Raw genomic sequence first — 20,327 nt, forward strand, 5'->3', positions numbered from 1 at the left:
AGCTTTTGAAGAGGGCAATAAAATAGGTCACAGTTATATGTTGTGTCATAGACTATGGCTGTTATGACCTTTATAACTTCGAATAAACTTTGCTTGTAGTTATAAATGTTTGCTACCTATCACATTAATAAATTCACAGAGGCTTAAGTTATGGTACAGCACTTGACAGGACATACAAGAGCAGGACATTTTCAAAAATATAAAGTACTGGGGAAATTCCTTACTAGCCCTCATGAAGCTCCCACCAATGAACTCAAAAGTTCCCCACTGGTAAAGTGCCTTCTTAAGTTCACTCAGCTTCTTTCTTCAATATGAGGACACAAATCCCTTTGCTCCTCTGCCCATCTGACACATCTTAGAAGGCTCAATTTCTGCCCCCCACCTCCAGCAGCCGTATTTACATTTTCTCTCTCCAAAATGTATAGTTTATATCACTGCACAGCCAGGAGACATACTAAAACGAATGATAAGAATTCCCACTGAAAACAACGGGACCTTATCTGAAGGCCCATTGGAAACAATGGAGCTATGAGAATGCCAGTGGAGATCACAGAGCTCTATTAAAATAAAAATAAGTTTGAATGTTAAATGTGATAAAAATGTGATGTGATATTAGCTGCTCACTTGAGTATCTTTCTGCCTTAGACTCAGGTGAGGCGTGTATGCATGATACCAAATGCTAAAAGAAATGCAAAAAGGAAGTATTGAAAATAAAGCAGGTTACTACAAAAAAATTGAGCAGCTGCTACTTCAGCTGCTACTATTTCTACCACCATTGTGTCAGAGAAATTTGGTTTGAAATTAAAAGAGCAGTAATACTCCTCAAATAAACCAGCGAATATCTGATTTTAAAATTAGGATATACCATTTCTCTCCAACAAGAATGCATCAGAACAAAAATACACAAAATTTGACATGTGGTCCTGTGTAATTTGGCTACCAATGAAAAGAGATGTAGTTACTATCAACGCCTATGGCTTGCCATGATGTTTATTTATTTTAATAAATACCTATTTCAAATAATTTCAATTTAATTATTTATTTAAATTATTTGAGGCTGCTAAGAATAGGGAAGTGTGTATGTTGCCTGTAAACAGTGGAAAGAATATAAAAGTAAAAAAGTACTAAATTACTAGTGCCAGTTGTTGTTAAATGAAAGCGCTAATGTTCTTTACTTTTTTTTAATCTTTATGAAAGTTTAAATAGTGACTTATTGAGTTAATCCTGCCCCAGAGAAAATTCCTTTTTTAAAAGTACTGTATGATAGAATGTAGATATATTACTGAATGCAAGATTGTAAGGCTTCCAGAAATTGATCCTATCTTGATCAGTGGAAAAATCCTTGGCCACCTTTGGAAGCTGGTGACCCATAGTTTAGCCTTTCTACTTACTTATTTATTTGTATACATGCCTTGCAGTCCTTTGACAGAACATATGATGGTTTCAGATACTTTTCCACCATACACCTCAAGGGGGAAAAACCTTGCAAATCGTCACTCTGTCTAAATTTAATGAACAAGCTCTAAGAAACTGGTGGATTGAGGGCTGCTTTATTCTAGCATACACAGACTCAAAGCTATCCTTTGTCACGTTTTTTGCTCTAATATATAGGAGTTTATCCAATGGTGGCTTTGTGCTCATGGAAAGCACTTCCACTCAGGTAAGGTTGTGCACATGATTTTCACCAATTACAGCTGTTCTGAACTGCAGGGCAAAAAGAATGGTTTGCAAATGGACTGATGAAGGATGTCAAAAACACCAGAGTAATCAATTCTAGTGCTTTATTATAAGGAAGAGTAAACTTACAACACAGCCTTCCAAGCCCCACTCCCGTTACAAATTCAGGATGGACCAAAACGAAGCAAGGAGAGGTCTTCACGACTTGTTTGCACCCAAGCAAACATTTATACATTCTTTATACACAAAGCATCATATGTCACTTTGGCCAGAACCTCCCATTACTCCACCTGGCTGATGAGGGCATAGGTGGCAAATATCCAAGTCTTACAGATAGCTTCCTTCTCTGGGCCCAGAGCCCAGCACTCCAAGCCCACAGATGAGCGTAACGTCAAAGCCAGTCAATTAGCATAAACAGAGCAAGTGCATAAACATAGGTGATCTCATATTTACAACTATCACCAATTTATTTCAGAGTTATCTTGACTACCAAGATGGCATTTACAAGGCTTCTGGCACAATCTCACCTTTGGTCCAAACAGCTAACCATAGAGCCCCTACCCCACCCCATGCCCCCTGGAAAGAGTAGGACAGGATACAGAAGGCTGCAGCTGGTGGACAGGATCAACCACACCTTGCACAAGCAGTGCAAAGCCACTATTGGCTACAATCCACTACCTATAATGAAGCAGTACATAGACAACTAAGAGCATCTTTGGATGTTACTTTCTATAGAAAAAATTCAGCCAACTACAAGTCTAAGAAACTTTCTCCATTACCTCAGAGAAACCAACAATTGAACTGATACTAGATTTCTGTGTCCTTAGCAATGTACATCCACATAACTTAAAGAATAGGGATCCTGACAACATAAATGATGCATTGTGTATCATGTTACTTTTGTGAATAAAAACATGTATTTAGGACAGATACATATTAGATATTTAGATGCATTTCTAACACATATATTTAATCTCAGTTTGGGATTCCTATATATGTAGTGGGTTACTAGAGTGGAGGGGTGTGTAGAATTTCCACACTTAAACACTAAAAATACGCCCTGACAATGCTGCTTGTTAACATACAGAAAATATTCTCAATTTGCATTGGACATTATCCAATCAAGTTCATATCTTGGTAGAAGATTCTGAAAACCACATTTTCCTTAAGTACGGGTACTCATAGCCCCATTTCTCTCTTTTTATTTTGTTGAGTGTATTTAAAGTTTTAGTCCAATGCTATTTAAGAAAAATGCTTTATGTACAATTCTAGTCCTGACCTCCCTACTGTTCCCACAGGACCCCTGGTAACCAGCCTACTTACTGTTACTCAGTTTCACCAGAGGCAATGCCTGAAGCTAAATTCACAGCATGGGGACCTAGAGCTCAGTTATGAGTGACATACCAAAATTGACTTTAGGTAGAAAGCATTTCAAGACCAAAATAATAAGGGACTGTATCCTGGAAATGTTTGAAAACCAATATGTAGAAACATTTAAAACAGGATATGGACAAAGTGAAAGTATTTTTCACATGTTTTAAAGGAAGAAGAAAGATTAATCAGCAAATGACTAATTAACTTCTGTCTATCTCTTTCAGCACTTTCTGTGGACTTGCCAGAAATGTTATTAAATGCTTTCAGTTTCCCACACAAACCAACCTTAATTTCCTGTTCTGGGTTTTATTTTAAGTACATGACCAACATTTACAGGTCGGGGTTTCTAGAAAAAGGCATTTAAATCAATATTAAACACCTAAGGTGGAATGTTTAAGTGCCTTGAGTTGCTTAAGGCAGACTTCCTGCAGCCAAAATAACAATTACTAGTGTTAACTTTAGCACTTCCATGGCAGGTTAACTTCAGCATCTTCATGGTAGGTCATACTGCTTAAGCTCATTAATAAAACTACCTCAAGTAGTCAGAAAACTCATCATCCAACATGGTGAAATTTTACCATATCCTTATATGAGTGAGTTGCTCATGGAAAGCAATGTCATCTCAGATACACACAAAACACAGGTAAACACGACTTGCCATGATAACGGTATGTTTGGGGTTTTGTTTTTTTAATGTGTGGTAATTCAAACAAACAGCGTGGTGTTAGGTCCATGATTATTGGGACTTATAAATCAAGTAAAATGCATTTTAACTGGAAATTAGAATGCCTCCTCCCCATGATCTATAATTTTATCATGTTGCAAAAGTCACTAGGTAAAGCCAATATAAAAATGTAATATGTGAATCATACTGAAAATTGATGTTGGCCCAACATCAAGGGGTCATTTCAGAAAAAGGCAAAAATGCTTGCCTAGCTAATAATAATGTTGGCCCATAGCTATGGCAGGTGGGATTGCCAAGCTTGCCACAGTCTTTCCCCCCACATGTCTGCCCCACTTTAAAAACTTTTGCCAAGTGCGTAAAGATGAATGCACACAAGTTAAATGTGCATAAGTTGTGGGCTTACGGTACATATTTTCATTACATTTCCTTTTGATACTGTTTCTTCTTCCTGCCTACATGGTCTGGAAGAAGGAAAGTTAACCAAATTATTAACAGACACTTAAATAATATTTGTTTGCCATTCTCTTGTATGAACCACTTTCTACATCCAGTGCCTGACAGACGTGAATGTTTATGCACTCCTGAGGTTGCAAAGCATTCCTATTTCAACTACCTTCAGATAACCAAAGAGTGTAGTTCTGCAGATTTTGTACTGGTACCAATGGAGATCCAAAGAAGCATTCAAGGGAAACAGTGTATATCGGGGACAGACAATTTCAGTCCTGAAAAAGTTTATCTAAAGTTATTTATTTGCTCTAAAGCTATTATAGTGGCTACCATGGAGTCAACGCAGAATTTAAATGTGAGTTTCCTATAATACAGACCCAACGCTATAGCCTAGTACAATCCTCAGAAGTCCTAATAAGTTCAATGGGACTTACTCCTAGTGAACCCCACTAGCTTGTGTAGTGGATGAAATGCATATTAAATAGACAATAATGTCTGATAAATTACTAGTAAAGAGAAAGTCTTTGGGCTGTATTCAACTAACTTTTGCTCAGAGTTGTTGGCATCTGTCTGTCTTGAGAGACAATGCAGTGTACTTCCAAGGGTGAAGTCAAACCACTGGAGAATCACAGTGCCTGCTGTGGCTGCAGAGACCAGTAACTCACAACTGCTGCCTGTGTTGCTTTTGCTGTGTTAGCAGCACTGGAGTGACCTCTCCAAGGCACAAGCCTGGGCAGTGTGTTTGGTGGCCCTAGACAGCTCAGATGACAAGACTCCGCTCTTGGACTCAGAAGTTGCCAGAAGAATTTTCCACTACACTTTGAATTTGAGTAGCATTTACCTCTTAGCCTTTTCCTCTCCCAAAGATGTCCCACAAGGCAGCGAGCTGATCAGAGCAGATCCATGGAAATTCATTGCCATGACTAATTTAGGTCCATTAATCTGAATGGTTCTACTCTGAGAAAAAGTTAGTTGAATACAATTCTGGCCAGCTTGAAGAATGAAAGAAACTGAGATCTGCCAAAATAAACTATTTTGTGGTATTAAAATGTGTACTTTTACTTTAAAGAAGTGGTGAAAAATAAAGACATTGATTAAACTCCCATGTGTAGAGGAATATATACTATGATGATCACTAAAATGTTCTTTTGGATAGACATTTACATTTACAAACGATTTTCATTCCTAGCACTAAATTCCTTTAGCAAAATTCATGGGATGTTCTGTATTTTCAGACAGCAATCCACATTGTTTCCAAGGAAATATTTCACTATATTTCCAACAGTGCAAAGGAAGATAAAAGGCTTTAACTAATTTAACTATGTGGATCTGAGTAAGTCCTAACCTTAATCCAGTACCTGTAATGGAAACGCTAATGCAGCATTATGGTTTTACTTATCAGAAAACAATTATTCAGGGCAGGAAAGCCATAAACTAACGTGGGCATTATTGTAGATGTGACAGTAGAAAGCTAACTTTTTCACATATATTTTGTGCCTGCAGCTCAAGAACAGAAGGAAGCAAATATCTCAGAAGTTCCCTTACCAAAGACAGTGAGCTCTGCTGGGTCACTATCCCGTTCTCCCACCATATTGGTGCCAACACATGTATACATTCCAGCATCACTCTTTCTTGTGTTCGAAATCATAAGCTTCCCACCTCTTATCTATCAGGGGGAAAATGAAAAAAGTCTAAGTTTTAGCACACTGTAAGCGGTTTCATATAACTAAAGATGAAAAGAAAAACACAAGTAGCAATATTTATAAATATTAGCAAATGTAATTACTATTTCTAAAGCACTATTCTTCATGTAAGATTAAAGTAATTTTTGTTCCATAAGACACATCTAGTTTTTAGAGGGGGAATGCAAGAAAAAAATATTCTTTAAAGGAAGCGCTCAGCAGAGCCTGTATGCATCCCAGGCTCTGCTCAGCGCTCTCTTTCACGAGCTGCATGGAGCGTGTGTGTGGCGCTTGCAGGCTTTTCCCCGAGGAGGGAGAAGGGCAGCCCGTCACTGATGGGTTGCCCTTCTCCCTTCTCGGGAAAAAGCTCCGCACGGCTCTTTAAAGGGAGCGCAGCTCTTGTGGGCTTTTCTGGGAGGTGGGGGAAGGGACAGAAGCTAAGCCAGAAGCTAGAACAGCGAGAGGGATTGCTGCACAGCGCTCCCTCTCGCTGTTCTGGCTTCTGGGATAGCTGCGCAGCCTGCATTTCCTCCATAACACGCACACACATTTCTCCTTACTTTTTAGGAGGGAAAAAGTGCGTCTTATAGAGCAAAAAATACAGTATTTAAAATTTGTGAAGGGGCATAGCAGGACACTTTGGTGACCTCAGTTCTTTCAAATGTCTTTGAAATATTTGGTGCTTTTGGTCACAAAGGGATTTCACAAGTGCACTTTCACTGGACAATTGATGGGAAAAGGAACTTTTTTATCACCCTTCCACCTGAAAAATGCTTATGAGAAGAGGCCCAAGAGCATCGCTGTCCATACTGTGATTCTCCCACATTCAGTTATTTAGCCACAGTGCTTAATGCTCCAATTTACCAGAAAACCCACACTGAGATTTACTTTTTAGCAAATTGATCAATATTTTTTAGGTTCCCATTTCAGTAGGACAGACTTACACTGATTCTCTCTTCTCTGTCATCTATTCGGATTTTGTCTTTTTTCCAGTAGATAGTGGGCTCAGGATGTCCTCGAGGAGGCTGGCACTCTAAAATAGCTGGTTCACCTGCTGCCACAACAACATCTGTGGGATTTTGTCGGAAATCATCCCGTAGCACTGATACAAAAATAATATATAAATAAAAGAAAGGAAGAAAAAGAAAGAAGATTTATTATAACAGCATACTGGCAAAGAAAAAAAAATTATTGGTCAAAATTTCTTTGGTGGCTATTTAACATGCATTATAAAAAATCCATCCCAATCAGCCACTATACCAGAAATAAATATGACTCCATAGGTGGCCGATTCTCAGCATATGAGTACAGGCTATGCATATGTATTTTGTAGCAGTATCTCTCATATAAATGCACACATACACACCCAGTTTCTTTTTTATTCTGCAGCCACACCTGCCAAGTGACATCTGGCCAATGTGACCTTCTGAGGACAAAAAACCCTAATAGTATGATTGCCATTCTGACACTGAATTCTTTTCATTAAGGAAAACAGCATGCTGGACTTTGCTTGTAACCTTTTGGAAATCCTGTGTGCCTATCTCTCAAACGGCACCTATATCCACAGCAGTCACTTTAAAGTCATCTGGGCAAAAGAAGAAGTGACACACTACACAGTTTTACTTCTACGGCATAATAATAATAATAATAATAATAATAATAATAATAATAATAATAAACAGCAACAACAATTTATGAAGGATGCCAAGATCTAGGTATACATAAAGTTATGCTTTTTTTATTCTCACTTATTATCTTTGCTGCTATGATTGTGAGAGAAAACCAGAAGGGAGAAAATGCTTGCAGGTTACTCTCAACTGTTGGAAAACTAGTTTAGGGAACTACCTTCTTATAGAAATTATGTCACAGCACAGGGATTAGACTTTAGTGTTCAGAGATGATATTATTTTATCATTATTCTTCCATGCATGTTCCAGTCTCTAAGTTAATTGGCACCCTTAACAACACAGAACTGAAAAGAGCTCCAAAATCAGCCACTAAAAATTAGGGCATCTCCTCTCTTGTAGTTCAACTATGCAAGAGGCTCATTACTGTTTTAATACAGATTTCACCTTTAGTGGAACAAGGGCCCTCTGAGAAATCAAGAAAAGCCTGTGTCTCACTAAAGGAGCAGTCTGGAACAGTTCAGCAAAAATGTTCACTCTTCACTTATAAGCAGATTTAATTTACTGCTTTTGCTGTTAATAAAATGTGCTCCATTTTAACATTTTGAACTGCACATTTCCCATTTTCGTGTGTTACATGGAAGGATAAAATTTATATGCACAAGGATTAGCCACTGAATGGGTTGAGGTGAGCCTGCATATAAATCTGGCTCTCAGCTACAGATATGGGTTTCTGCTTATCGTTTTAGCATTTTCAAGGCACACAGGTAAATCCTAAGAGAGGGAGAAACTAATTAAAGGTTAATTTAGTTTCTAATATAAAAAGGAGCTGTTTATGTACACCATGTCTAGACGCAGAAAATAAAAATAAAAGAATTGGCGTAAAAATCATTCTGGCAAGAACTCCACTTTCTCTAAAGGAACACATCTGGCAGGGTGAAGGGCATATTTCAGAAGCCTCTTCCCACATTTTTCTTGCCTAAAGCTTCAAATGAAAGGAATACTCTGGACTGGTGCATATTATACAAATCTTTCCCATAAAAAAGCAAGAAAGATTTATATATTTGCATCTGTCAAGAATTCACATTTGATAGAAAAGAAAGAAAAGAGTGAGGAATAGTTAATTTTGGAGACAAAACAGAATGATGATATCCTAATACAGAAGAGCACAGAATGTGGCAAAGTATATCCAAAACACAGAAGTAAGAAATACACTATCAGAAGCCAGCTTATTCAAGAATGACAATCCACAAAATTTTCCATTCTGTAATATTCCTCTGTGTATATCAGTATACAAACACAGAAAGTTAGAAAATAATGAGGGGAAAAAGTTTATTTCACAAATGGAAGTTTGGTAATATTCAGGATCAAAAAGTACAATTTAAAAATTACACAGAAAGTCAAGCACCAATTCCAGCATGTTACAATACTGGAAACACTGATCTCTAAACTCTACTTGGCCTCTGGATTATTTACATAATCACTGGCGTGCCCACTTTAGGATAATTAAATTTTAGCATCACGGTATGCTTTTTCTACTGTCTTCTGTCAGAGATCAAGCAATCACTTTCTACTCACTGTAATCCTTGCCACCTGCCCCCAATCTAGATTATAAACCCCTTTGGGCTGGGACCATGAACTGTCTGCATTGTGTTCCATCTGAAAAGAGGAAAGGCAATCCTCAAACAAACAAGAAATTAACTTTAAAAAATCTTTCCAGTAGCACCTTAGAGACCAACTAAGTTTGTTATTGGTATGAGCTTTCGTGTGCATGCACACTTCTCATACCAATAACAAACTTAGTTGGTCTCTAAGGTGCTACTGGAAGGAATTTTTAAAATTTTGTTTCAACTACGGCAGACCAACACGGCTACCTACCTGTAACAAGAAATTAACTGCAGTTCTTTAGAATGTAGAAAAGGCATGTAATAAATAGCCTGATTATTGAACATTCATCCTGATTTGTTCGCATAATATTTCTATTTAGTGACCACTCATTCTGTTTGAAAGGAGCTTAGTCCCAGAGACTAGAGAGTACAAGACGATCCTTTGCAGTCATCATATTTTTACAGGCCCTGCTGTTCATTAGGAATGGAAAACTACACTTTAGGTAGGCACATTTGTACTTTCCCCCATTCTGGTAATGAGAGATCAGTAGGTTGGAATAACCTTGGGCGGAATAATAGGAAACTGCAGGGATGACAGAGGGAGGACCTTTTGCGGGACCCTTTGACCAAAGGCTGCTTCAGCTCTCCTCCACTGTTCAGGCAAGGCTCTCCTGAAAGATGTGAACTAAGTTTCTAGATTTTATATTCTATACAGTACCAGGTAATTTTTTCATACTATGAAATCCGCTAAAATGTAGAGAAAACCCCCCTCAAATAGATCTTTAAATATGATACAGTTGACATGTCAAAGTTCCAGGAGCTCCCCAAAGAACTGCTGTATAATCTGTTTCAGATATTCTGTCATTCTGTAGGAGATGAGAATAAGTGCACAGCTAAACTAATGGCAGTTTGGCCATTTTCATCTGGGATTGGAAACATCTGAGAGTAGGCAGAGAATCAGTCAAGGAAGTGATGATGGACCTCAACCATTTATTTCAGTCTCACACCGGATGGTTCAAAGAGATACAATATTATGCTCTACAGCACACATACAATAATGCTCCAGACAAAATTTAATTGTGGCATTCTAGGTCTTTCTTTGATGAAGAATGCATATACTTCTGAAGTACCATTTCCCGTTTTCATTTGAAATGTAAAAGTTCATTAATGGTTGAAAGCTTCATGTTGCAACAGTATAGTGAAGAGAAACGCTTGCAGCTAAAGCACCTGGTGCAACCGGGGGAAAGGCTTGCTACCAAAGCAACTCCTCACTAAATATGCCAGTTTATGCCCAAATCCAGACCAAGTAAAACTAACGTCTGTAAACTCTAGGAATTTTATAGAAAGGGGATTCATTTTCTCCTCTGTGACTCTGACGATTTGTTTAAATGAGTCTGAGTGTTTTTTGGTGAAGTAAAAGAGGGGCTCATAATCATTAATATATATATATCCATAGTGTAATCCTTCCTTCTACCATAAAAGCTCTCAGACCCCAAGAAAAGGGGGAAAACACATTTTAATAGGATTTACATTTACATGATGATTACAAATAACCATCTGTCTGCTTCTAGTTTTCAATCTGGTCTGTGTCCCATGAGTCCCTAGCCTATGGTCAAAGCAACTAAGCTAGAAGGGGAAAGTACAGGTCTGTCAGGAGATTTTGGATAATTTACATTCTTTTGCCACAGTGCCTGGTTTCTCCTTCTATCTACACAAATATATTACAGGGACTGTTTTCTAAATTCCATATGCATACATTATAAAATATAGTGTGTGTGTGCGCATGCGCGCACACACACACATCAATATTTAAAATAACAGATGTATTTTATACAATACACTGTTTTGGTCCTCTCATTTTATGAAACTGAGTTTTTAATCTCTATAATAAAATTGTCTCTAAGTATGATACTCTAGGTATGAACCAAACATAGTGGTTCATCTCATTCTAGCAATCTCACCACTTTACTGCATAATATTCTAATAAATTAGAACAAGGTGCACTTTGCTTTGTTGTCACTCGTGCGGAAAGAGAGCTTGGGAAACTCTGTTTGAAGATTAGGCACCAAGGCAAGCAGTGACGGGAGAATCCCCTGTCAGATGATAAGTAGTCTCAAGCCATCTTTCAGGAGATTGCGATGGATCCAGTCCTCCTGTATCATAAAATAATCATTGGGCTACCACTTGCCCTCCCACCCCACAACCGTAAGCTATTGTAGCAAATTAGGTACAACCCTCAGAGTTGTCTTTATTTATCCAACAAAAATCAAAATGATTTCTATGGGATTTGGCATATTCCAAATCACTGTTGCTATACTGCATTTGCTAAGCCAACCCATGGTTAAATATGAATATGAAGGGTCCTGAAGAAGAGACTGTAGCAACTTTGTACTTCCATGGTCCTTTTAACTCAGCAAGGCAAAACCAAAATTTGGCTTAATGAGTTGTCCAAACATAGGCTCATGTTTAACCTTACAAAAACTAAACCCAAAATGAAGAGCGATAGTCTCGTAATCTGGTGAACCGGGTTCGCATCTCCGCTCCTCCACATGCAGCTGCTGGGTGACCTTGGGCCAGTCACACCTCTCTGAAGTCGCTCAGCCTCGCTCACCTCTCAGAGTGTTTGTTGTGGGGGAGGAAGGGAAAGGAGAATGTTAGCCGCTTTGAGACTCCTTTGGCTAGTGATAAAGCGGGATATCAAATCCAAACTCTTCTTCTTCTTCTTCTTCTTCTTGTCGCTACCAGCAGCTTAATTAGATTTCTATGTTTACTTTGTTGAACTATAATGGCAAATTAAGCAAGACAAACATGGGCTATGAGGCCTGAAAACGCCTTCCCAGTGATATGGCCGCTGCACTGCCATTGCCACCTGTCCCCCAGCACACCAAGTTCAATTTATTGCAAGTAGAAAATAGAATGTCTCACAGAAATTGTCTCACAGTCTCCAAAAGTGGTTGTTCCTTTACTAACTCCTATCCCATCTATGCTTTTGGCTGATATCTTTAAGACTTTCCTCCCAGCCAACACTCAGCTTTCAGCAGCTACAGAGCATGTTCAGGTCTCATTGAGCTGTTTTTAAAGGGGGGATCCCATTAGGTCCCCCCACATGTTTTGTACTTTCGTAAATCTTGAGTATTGCAACATATCACCTTCGGTTATCAGAAGCATGCTGTTTTTGGCTATACAGTGGTACCTCGGGTTACATAAGATTCAGGTTACAGACTCCGTTAACCCAGAAATAGTACCTTGGGTTAAGAACTTTGCTTCAGGATGAGAACAGAAATCGTGCTCCGGCGGCACAGCAGAAGGAGGCCCCATTAGCTAAAGTGGTGCTTCAGGTTAAGAACAGTTTCAGGTTAAGAACGGACCTCCGGAATGAATTAAGTACTTAACCCGAGGTACCACTGTAGTTCTGTCACCATTCACTGCCCAAGTTTGATATTAGAGAAAGTGATGCTAAGAGTGTATACTTGATACTGTTTTTTTACAAACCTCTCACACTCTCATGCAAGTATTTATGCTCTATACACTTAATTGAGACAGACTTTTATGCATACAATATCATCATTCTTATTTTCTCTTTCATATCTCTGGGACTAAAATAGTAACAACTGAATGATCAACTGAGTGTTTTTATGACCTTCAATCCTTTCAAACTATTTTTTCAGCAAAATAATTAAAAATATCACCATCTGAATAAACACCGGGGAAATCCCTCATAGGCTTTCTGAGCCCTGCCTTACTTTAGAGAAGATTCTGTCTTCTTCAGTTGCATCAGGTGTTACAATCATACGTTACAGCCACTGGGAGTCAGTCTGTTAAATATGTCATCAACAGTTATGTGATTTAAGGAAGTTAACTTTCTTGCGCACACAGGTTTCTGATGCTTTATTATGTCTGTTGATGCTCTCTTACTGCTGTCTGCTTTTTATTTTCCCCACACCAATAGGACAAAAAGAAGATCCTATCCGTTCTTAGAATTCACTGTGTTCAACTGAATGCAAGCTGACATCTTTGTATTTTCTGGAAAGATTCTATTTGACTGTTGGATGATATGAGGAGTGGAAGTCTTTCTAATCCAGAATATAAAATATTTATGAGTAAACTAGGAGATGGAAAACAAAGTTATATGACCTATCTACGCTGTAGTGAAGCCCCTATAACCTTATCTCCCCCTCGCTTTTAGCCCCTAATGAATTCTGAATGCTGCAGTTAACATTCAGCAATCTCATTACACATCAGCCATAAATCTTCAAAGGCATCACTTTTGTTTTGACAACCAAGGAAGGGAGAGAAAAGCAATAAGCATTTCTGAGCATGCTTTTTGTTGATATAGATTTCCTTAAGATAAGACTGAAATTATTTTACATGCACTATGCATATGATAATGGAATGTTTTGGATCATGCTGAAAATATTTCCAGGTTCACAACAGACATATTTTTCTTCTAATGTTGTTGAATACATTCCCCTTTAGCCAAACAGCCTAAATCCTACAATATAAATGTAAAAATACTTTTTTTTTTGGAATTAAAAAATGGTTAATATTCCTTAATTGTAGAAGGCTTAACATAGATTTGTGAGCAATTTCAGAAAATATAGTATGTATTTTTGTACCCCTAGGTTTGTATACAGTATTTTCAAGCCTTGAGGTTTAACAAAAACAAAACAAACCAGTAAACTGTTCTTATCCAATGACCTTTTTCACTGAACCATGTCTACGGTTCGCACTTGCCCCACATGTATAGAAAGAGCTTGGAATATACTTTTACATTAGCAGTCTACCAAATGGAGTTCAAAGAATAAGGTAATATCAGTCTTCAGACTTTCACCTTAGTTTCTACATATGCCCCCAAATAAAACTGCTAATTTTTTTGACCTCCATACTTAGACAGTTACAGAATTTTGCAGAAGATGAATTAATCATGGGTGGAGACAGATCTACATCTTTATAAATAAATATGATTTGATTGATGTCTGAGGATCCTTTCATAAAAAAGAAAGATTTTAGTTTAAACTCACAAAGGTATTTTTAAAAATGTAGAATACGTTATGTCCACTTCACTTAAAAATAAAATTCAAGAAGCTAAAATTAACATCTTCCATCCTTTGTCCATCTTTTAAACACGCATGGAACCATATCCTCATGGTATTTTGATGCTAAATTACTTACTAAACCAATAATCTGTGGAAGCCATTTTCACAAGCATTTCAGAATATGTTGAACATACTGCAGATGTTACCAGGAAAAAATAATCTGGGATGCTATGAAAGCAGTAGAAAGAGAATGTTGTATGGCAGAAAAAAAATAAGATGTGTAAACAACATGCTTAAACAGCAACATCTTTACATCTTGAATTGGAAAAATTAGAACATTACCATAAACAAACTGGTTCCATAAAAATTAGGAAACAAATTAAAGATATATGTGACTTCTTGGGGAAGATATGACAGACCGAACGTCTTCTTTTGGTTGCTCGCCAACAGAGATAATTACATGGTGCTTGATGATAGCCAAGCTTTAAATCTTGCTTATTAAATTCACTCTTGAAAAATAGAGTGAACAAGGGATTAACCACTGATGCTTGGGAAAAGTCCACTTTCTATGCTGGGAGACTAAGAAGCTGCAAGGAACCCTGATGAGAGTGAGTGACGTAGAGTGGCAGAAATAAAATTGTGCCCCCCAAACCATCCAACAGTCCCCAAGGCATAAGGTCGACAAAGCCTACCTTTCTCTAATTATCTTTATGGCTGCTTTAAAGGTTACAGAGGTTACCTGTCTGCCAATTGAAGTTTATATCCAGTATGTGAGCTACTGTCTGGTTTAAGAAGAGTTGATCATTAAAAGATTGAAGGCATAACTAAAAGCATGCCAAGAAAGATTTAAATAGACAAGGGAGTTCTGATTGCTAGAAATTCTTGTTTTATTTTTAACTCTCTGTTTTCTCAATGAAAGTTAACTTCAAACCAAAAGTAATTTTCCTATGTCACATTTCCCCCTGTGGGAAAGAATGTGGATAGATAAGAAATGCTGTGGACATCTTAAGGTGGAGACAGGAGACAGAAGTTTTTAAAGTGGAGACTGTGAAGATCTTAAGGTATCAGTTGAGCTGTTTATAAGACCAAGAACCCCCCAGTATGGCAAATACATCCTTTGACACTCCATTGACTATTGGCATCTTGCAGCAATTATTGGAGGAACAATGAAAAGAGATCAGAGCTGTAATTGATGAAAATGAACCAGCAAAGAATGAAAAGGAAAAGGGACTTAATGAAGACACAGAGGCTTTGGAGAACACTATCGATAAAAGATTGCCAGAATAGGAAAATAAAATGGTAGCATTGGATGAAATGGATAAGTCCTTTGCAAGGGTATCTAAAAGACTGAAATAGCCAAATGGCAGATGTTGGAGGAGTGGAATGAAGCCATGGACAGAGAAATGAGGAGACATTCTGAGCTGGCAGAGATAAACTGGAGAGAGAGCATTTGGTGTACAATTTGGAGTGAATTCGGAGGAAAAAGCTAGCAAGGCTTTGGTGTTTTTCTTGAAAAAAGAGTGGAAGTAGTGTAAATGGAAGAAATACATTTTTAAAATCAGGATGGAAAACCATGGCAAATATAACAAGAAATGGGATCAGAAGATATGGAACTGGGTGTGAATTGATGAATACACAATAAGTTAAATAACTACGGAATATTATTTTAACATATGACCACAGCAAAGATACTTCTGTGAACAAAAATGAAAAGATTTATTATTGTTTAATATGGAGAAGAGAGCTGGACCATAAAGAAGGCTAATCGCCGAAGAATTGATGCTTTTGAATTATGGTGCTGGAGGAGACTCTTGAGAGTCCCATGGACTGCAAGAAGATCAAACCTCTCCATTCTTAAGGAAATCAGCCCTGAGTGCTCACTGGAAGGACAGATCCTGAAGCTGAGGCTCCAATACTTTGGCCACCTCATGAGAAGAGAAGACTCCTTGGAAAAGACCCTGATGTTGGGAAAGATGGAGGGCACAAGGAGAAGGGGACGACAGAGGACGAGATGGTTGGATAGTGTTCTCGAAGCTACCAGCATGAATTTGACTAAACTGCGGGAGGCAGTGGAAGACAGAAGTGCCTGGCGTGCTCTGGTCCATGGGGTCACGAAGAGTCGGACACGACTAAACGACTAAACAACAACAATATGCAGAAGTGGTTGTTGAAGGTACTGGAGGCAAAACTGCTATAGAATTTTTTTTTGCTGATATTTATTAATAATAACTAAACAATCCTTTATGGACCTTTGGTGTAGAAAGGAAAATGAATGAATTTGAGATATTTGGGCCTAAAGAGTAGGAAAGCGTTGCTTAGCAACCACGATAGTGAGGTGGGCCTCAAACTTGATGAATCAAAAAGTTGGAACGGATCCCAGTGATCTTTTTAAGTGGTAATATTAATTGAATCTTTTACATTTGGAATTTCCAATAGTTTCACAGAATCCTTTTATGAGGTTAGACCTAATTTCAAAAGAAACATTTTCATACTTATAAACAATATTCTGTGAGGTCAAGCAAACCTTACAGATATGGTCGAAAATGGTATAAATTATGCCTTTTTTTATTCGTGTTGTCTGAAATGTGTAGAATGTTATCAATCTACACAAAACTGTGGTAAGTACAGTATTTTTCACTCTATAGGACGCACTTTTTCCCCTCCAAAATTTAAGGGGAGATATGTGTGCGTCCTATGGAGCGAATGCAGGCTCCTTGGCTTCAGTGATAGCAACGCGAAGCCTCCGAAGCTCAGAGGGAGCGCTCCCTCCGTGCTCCGGAGGCTTTGCCTTGCTTTCGCTGAAGCCGCGAGAGCAAGACTCTCCTGGTTTCAACGAAAGGGACCTGAAGCATCTGGAGCGCAGCGGGAAGTCGCTCTGTGCTCCGAAGGCTTCAGGGATAGCCGCCTGAAGTCTCCGGAGCGCAGCGGGAGGTCCTGCTGCACTCCAGAGGCTTCGGGTTCCTTTTGCTGAAGCCAGGAGAGCAAGACTCTCCTGGCTTCAGCAGAGAGGGAGAGCTGCGCAGCACCCCTTCAGCGAAGCGGGAGGAGAAATGGAAGAGGCTCCGTTTCTCCTGCCGCTTCGCTGAAGGGGCACTGAGCAGAGAGCGGGAGATTTATTTTTCTTGTTCTCCCCCTCTAAAACAAGGTGCGTCCTATGGTCGGGTGCGTCCTATGGAGCGAAAAATATGGTAAATGTAATAAGGGAAACATCGCAACATTAATGGTAAAGTGTATTATACTTTGTCTGGTATCATTACGCTGTTAGTTTCTAATACTGAATTATTATTATTTTAATAAGCTGTTAGATGCTAATGACTTTTATTTACTTTAGTTTTTGCATGCTTGAGAACCCATTTTATTGTTTGTATTTGTTAATATTTTGAAATTTGATAAAATACCCACCCACCCAAAATGACAGTAGCCAATTACTACAACCTCCTAACCATATTCTATTCAACATAGCTGGTCCAACAAACAAGGATAAACATTTTGCATCCTAAGGAATATTCATTGGGAATGGCACAGTAGCCAATGTTTAACTTAAGGAGAAAAATACCTGCAGTCCAATCTTCCCCAACCAGGCACCGTCCAGATGTCTGGAGCTACAATTCCCATGCTTTGGCCATCTTGGCTGGGGATGATGGAAACTGTAGTAATACAAAACATCTGGAGAGCCCCAAATTGGAGAAGGATGCATTGGATAATTCAGTCGGTAGAGCATGAGGGTTGTGGGTTCAATCCCTACATTGGGCAAAAAAATAATCCTGCATTACAGCGAGTTGGACTACATGACCCTCATGGTCCCTTCCAGCTCTGCAATTCTATTATTCTAAGGCTGCTGTAGTCTATTATCCATAACTTGTTAATATAAAACTCTCTCTTAAGTCACAGTAATACAACCACAAAATCAGAAAGCAGTTGTTCTAAAGGGAAAGACTTAAAAACAGTTGAATCAATTTTCTTGTTATAAAAAAGAATATGTCACAGTGCATTTGTTACATTATTGGCTATATTATTTACAAACAACACATTTTATTAAATCCACAAAAGAATAATAGCAAATAAATCAATGTGTCGTGTCAATGTAATAACAACATTATTACATCTATTAGTAAGCATAGATATGTTGGTGGGCTCTTAGCTGAGGGACTTCATAAAATGAATAATATTCTTTCTTAAACAATATAATTAACTCTTAATGAACCTTTCCCTTTTCCCAGTAAATTCAATTTAGTCTAATCCTTGGGTTTATGGTAATGTTGAGCTCATTAAAATGTTACTTAAAACTCATTAAAATGCACACTGAGAGGTAACAGCTTCATTACAGTAATATATGGTAAAAGAAAAAAAGAATGCTTTATTATCATTTAATTGTTTCCAAAACTGAATACATTTGCATAGTGATAAGGTTCACAGGATACTTTAGATGGTACTCAATAATTAAGCAGCTCAGTAATTAAAAATGCATTTCTAAAAATAATTTTATGTTATTGCTTATTCTTGGTTGTTTTTCCAATTAGGAAAAGTAGCCATATCAATCCAGCTCATGAAATTGGGTGGAACAGATAGACAAGAAGACAAGATTAATTTTTTTTTAGTTTCAGACAATGCGTATTTTTGTTCCATTTATTTTCTGTTCATAAACAGCACTTGAAGAGTCAGTGACTGTTACATTAAAAGGTAAGGTATGCATATTCTAGTAAATGAGAACAGCCAAGTATTAGTCATTTAATTAAGTTGGCGAATTGTCCAGGAATTGTCCAGTAATGTAGAAATGCATTACAGTAACACCTGATTCAGACTTTTAAGAGCAAGTGGCGCCATTGTTTCACTATAGATTCAGAAGGGCCCAGGTTTAATACCTGGCATATTTAGATAGTTTGGGAAAGACCCAGGGAGAGTCACTGATAATTAGTGAACACAATACTGATGAGATCTCTAGCACACATGTGTACACAGTTTTTATATATAAACCACCAAGCGGTTCTCAAACTTTTTTCTCTGGGCCACACTTCAGAATAAAAATTTGCTTATGCCACACCGAATTTTTAATTGATAAGAAATACTTTGGAAAACAAAAAGAAACAACTGCCAGCAGTGCTTGATTTATAACACAGAATATGATCTTGAAACATCCAGAAAGTATAAAATGCAGCTACATCAGAACATGCATCATTCCCAACATATAATTATAAACAAGCACCTTACATATGTATAAAACCCAATGTGAAGGGTGAGCTGACTTTTGCCAGGTAATCTGCATTCAAAGCATAGGGCTTGACGTGGTTAAGATACAGCACAACTAGGGCCCCCTGGCAGATGACAGTCCATGCCTGCAGAACCCCCATATGCTCACCAGTGGGCAGTCCAGTGAGTGGTAGTCATGCCTGTCACTGCTTAGTGTAATGGTCAAAAGGGATTGTGCTCAGGATGGGGATCATAGAATCATAGAATTGGAAGAGACCATGAGGGTCATCTAATCCAACCCCTTGCAATGCAAGAATCTTTTGCCCAATGTGAGGCTCAAACCCAGGACCCTGAGATTAAGAGTCTCATGCTCTACCGACCGAGCAAAATCGGACTGGTAGCTCCAATACAAAACAAATTAGCACCAAAGTCTCTAGAAATAATATGATCCATGGCTGGTTCACAGCTGCTTATTACTGGCCTCCAGAGGAAGTGAGAAGTTGATCTTTACCAGCCACAATAAGGCAGTTGAGGTTTGAGAGTATTTAACACTCTCTGTTATGCATGGGTGCCTTGCATAATGGAAGTGAACTTCAAAAATGCTCCTGGAACTATCAACTTCTAGCATCGTGTTAAATGAATGCAGGCATGCTGTGGGCCCAACACTGTGAATTTGGTTCAAATAGCTGAATATAGCATAAAATAAGATTATAATTGGTTATATAGTTATATGTGGATATGGAAATTCTTTTCTGTCTTTGATAAATACAACAAAATTAAGAAAATAGATGGGACCTGAATTTTAGGAAAATGAAGGAGTAGGAGGACAGCAAATGTGTGTGTGTGTGTGTGTGTGTGTGTGTGTGTGTTATAAAACTCCATAGATTTAAACATTGTTATATTGTACAGTAAATCAGGTTGTATTTCCAAAATCTCTGTTGATTCGTTTTTTAAAATGCCTGCTCTCTCTCTGTAGAGATTTCCATTTCCATTTCTATAATCTTTCA

At 38.1% G+C, this 20,327-nt stretch overlaps 1 protein-coding gene across 20 annotated transcripts in view; it reads right to left on the reverse strand.

Moving 5' to 3' along the window:
• Positions 1–20,327, reverse strand: part of ROBO2 (roundabout guidance receptor 2) — a 968,715-nt gene that overhangs the window by 157,912 nt on the left and 790,476 nt on the right. For all 20 annotated transcript variants that reach the window (XM_053386472.1, XM_053386491.1, XM_053386489.1 and 17 more), the window contains 2 exons: positions 6,810–6,967; positions 5,729–5,849 (listed from right to left, as the gene is read on the reverse strand). In XM_053386472.1, coding sequence (XP_053242447.1) covers positions 5,729–5,849; positions 6,810–6,967 — 279 coding nt within the window. The remainder of the gene's footprint in view (positions 1–5,728; positions 5,850–6,809; positions 6,968–20,327) is intronic.

Source organism: Podarcis raffonei, chromosome 4 (assembly GCF_027172205.1).
Source record: "Podarcis raffonei isolate rPodRaf1 chromosome 4, rPodRaf1.pri, whole genome shotgun sequence".
NCBI lineage: Eukaryota > Metazoa > Chordata > Lepidosauria > Squamata > Lacertidae > Podarcis > Podarcis raffonei.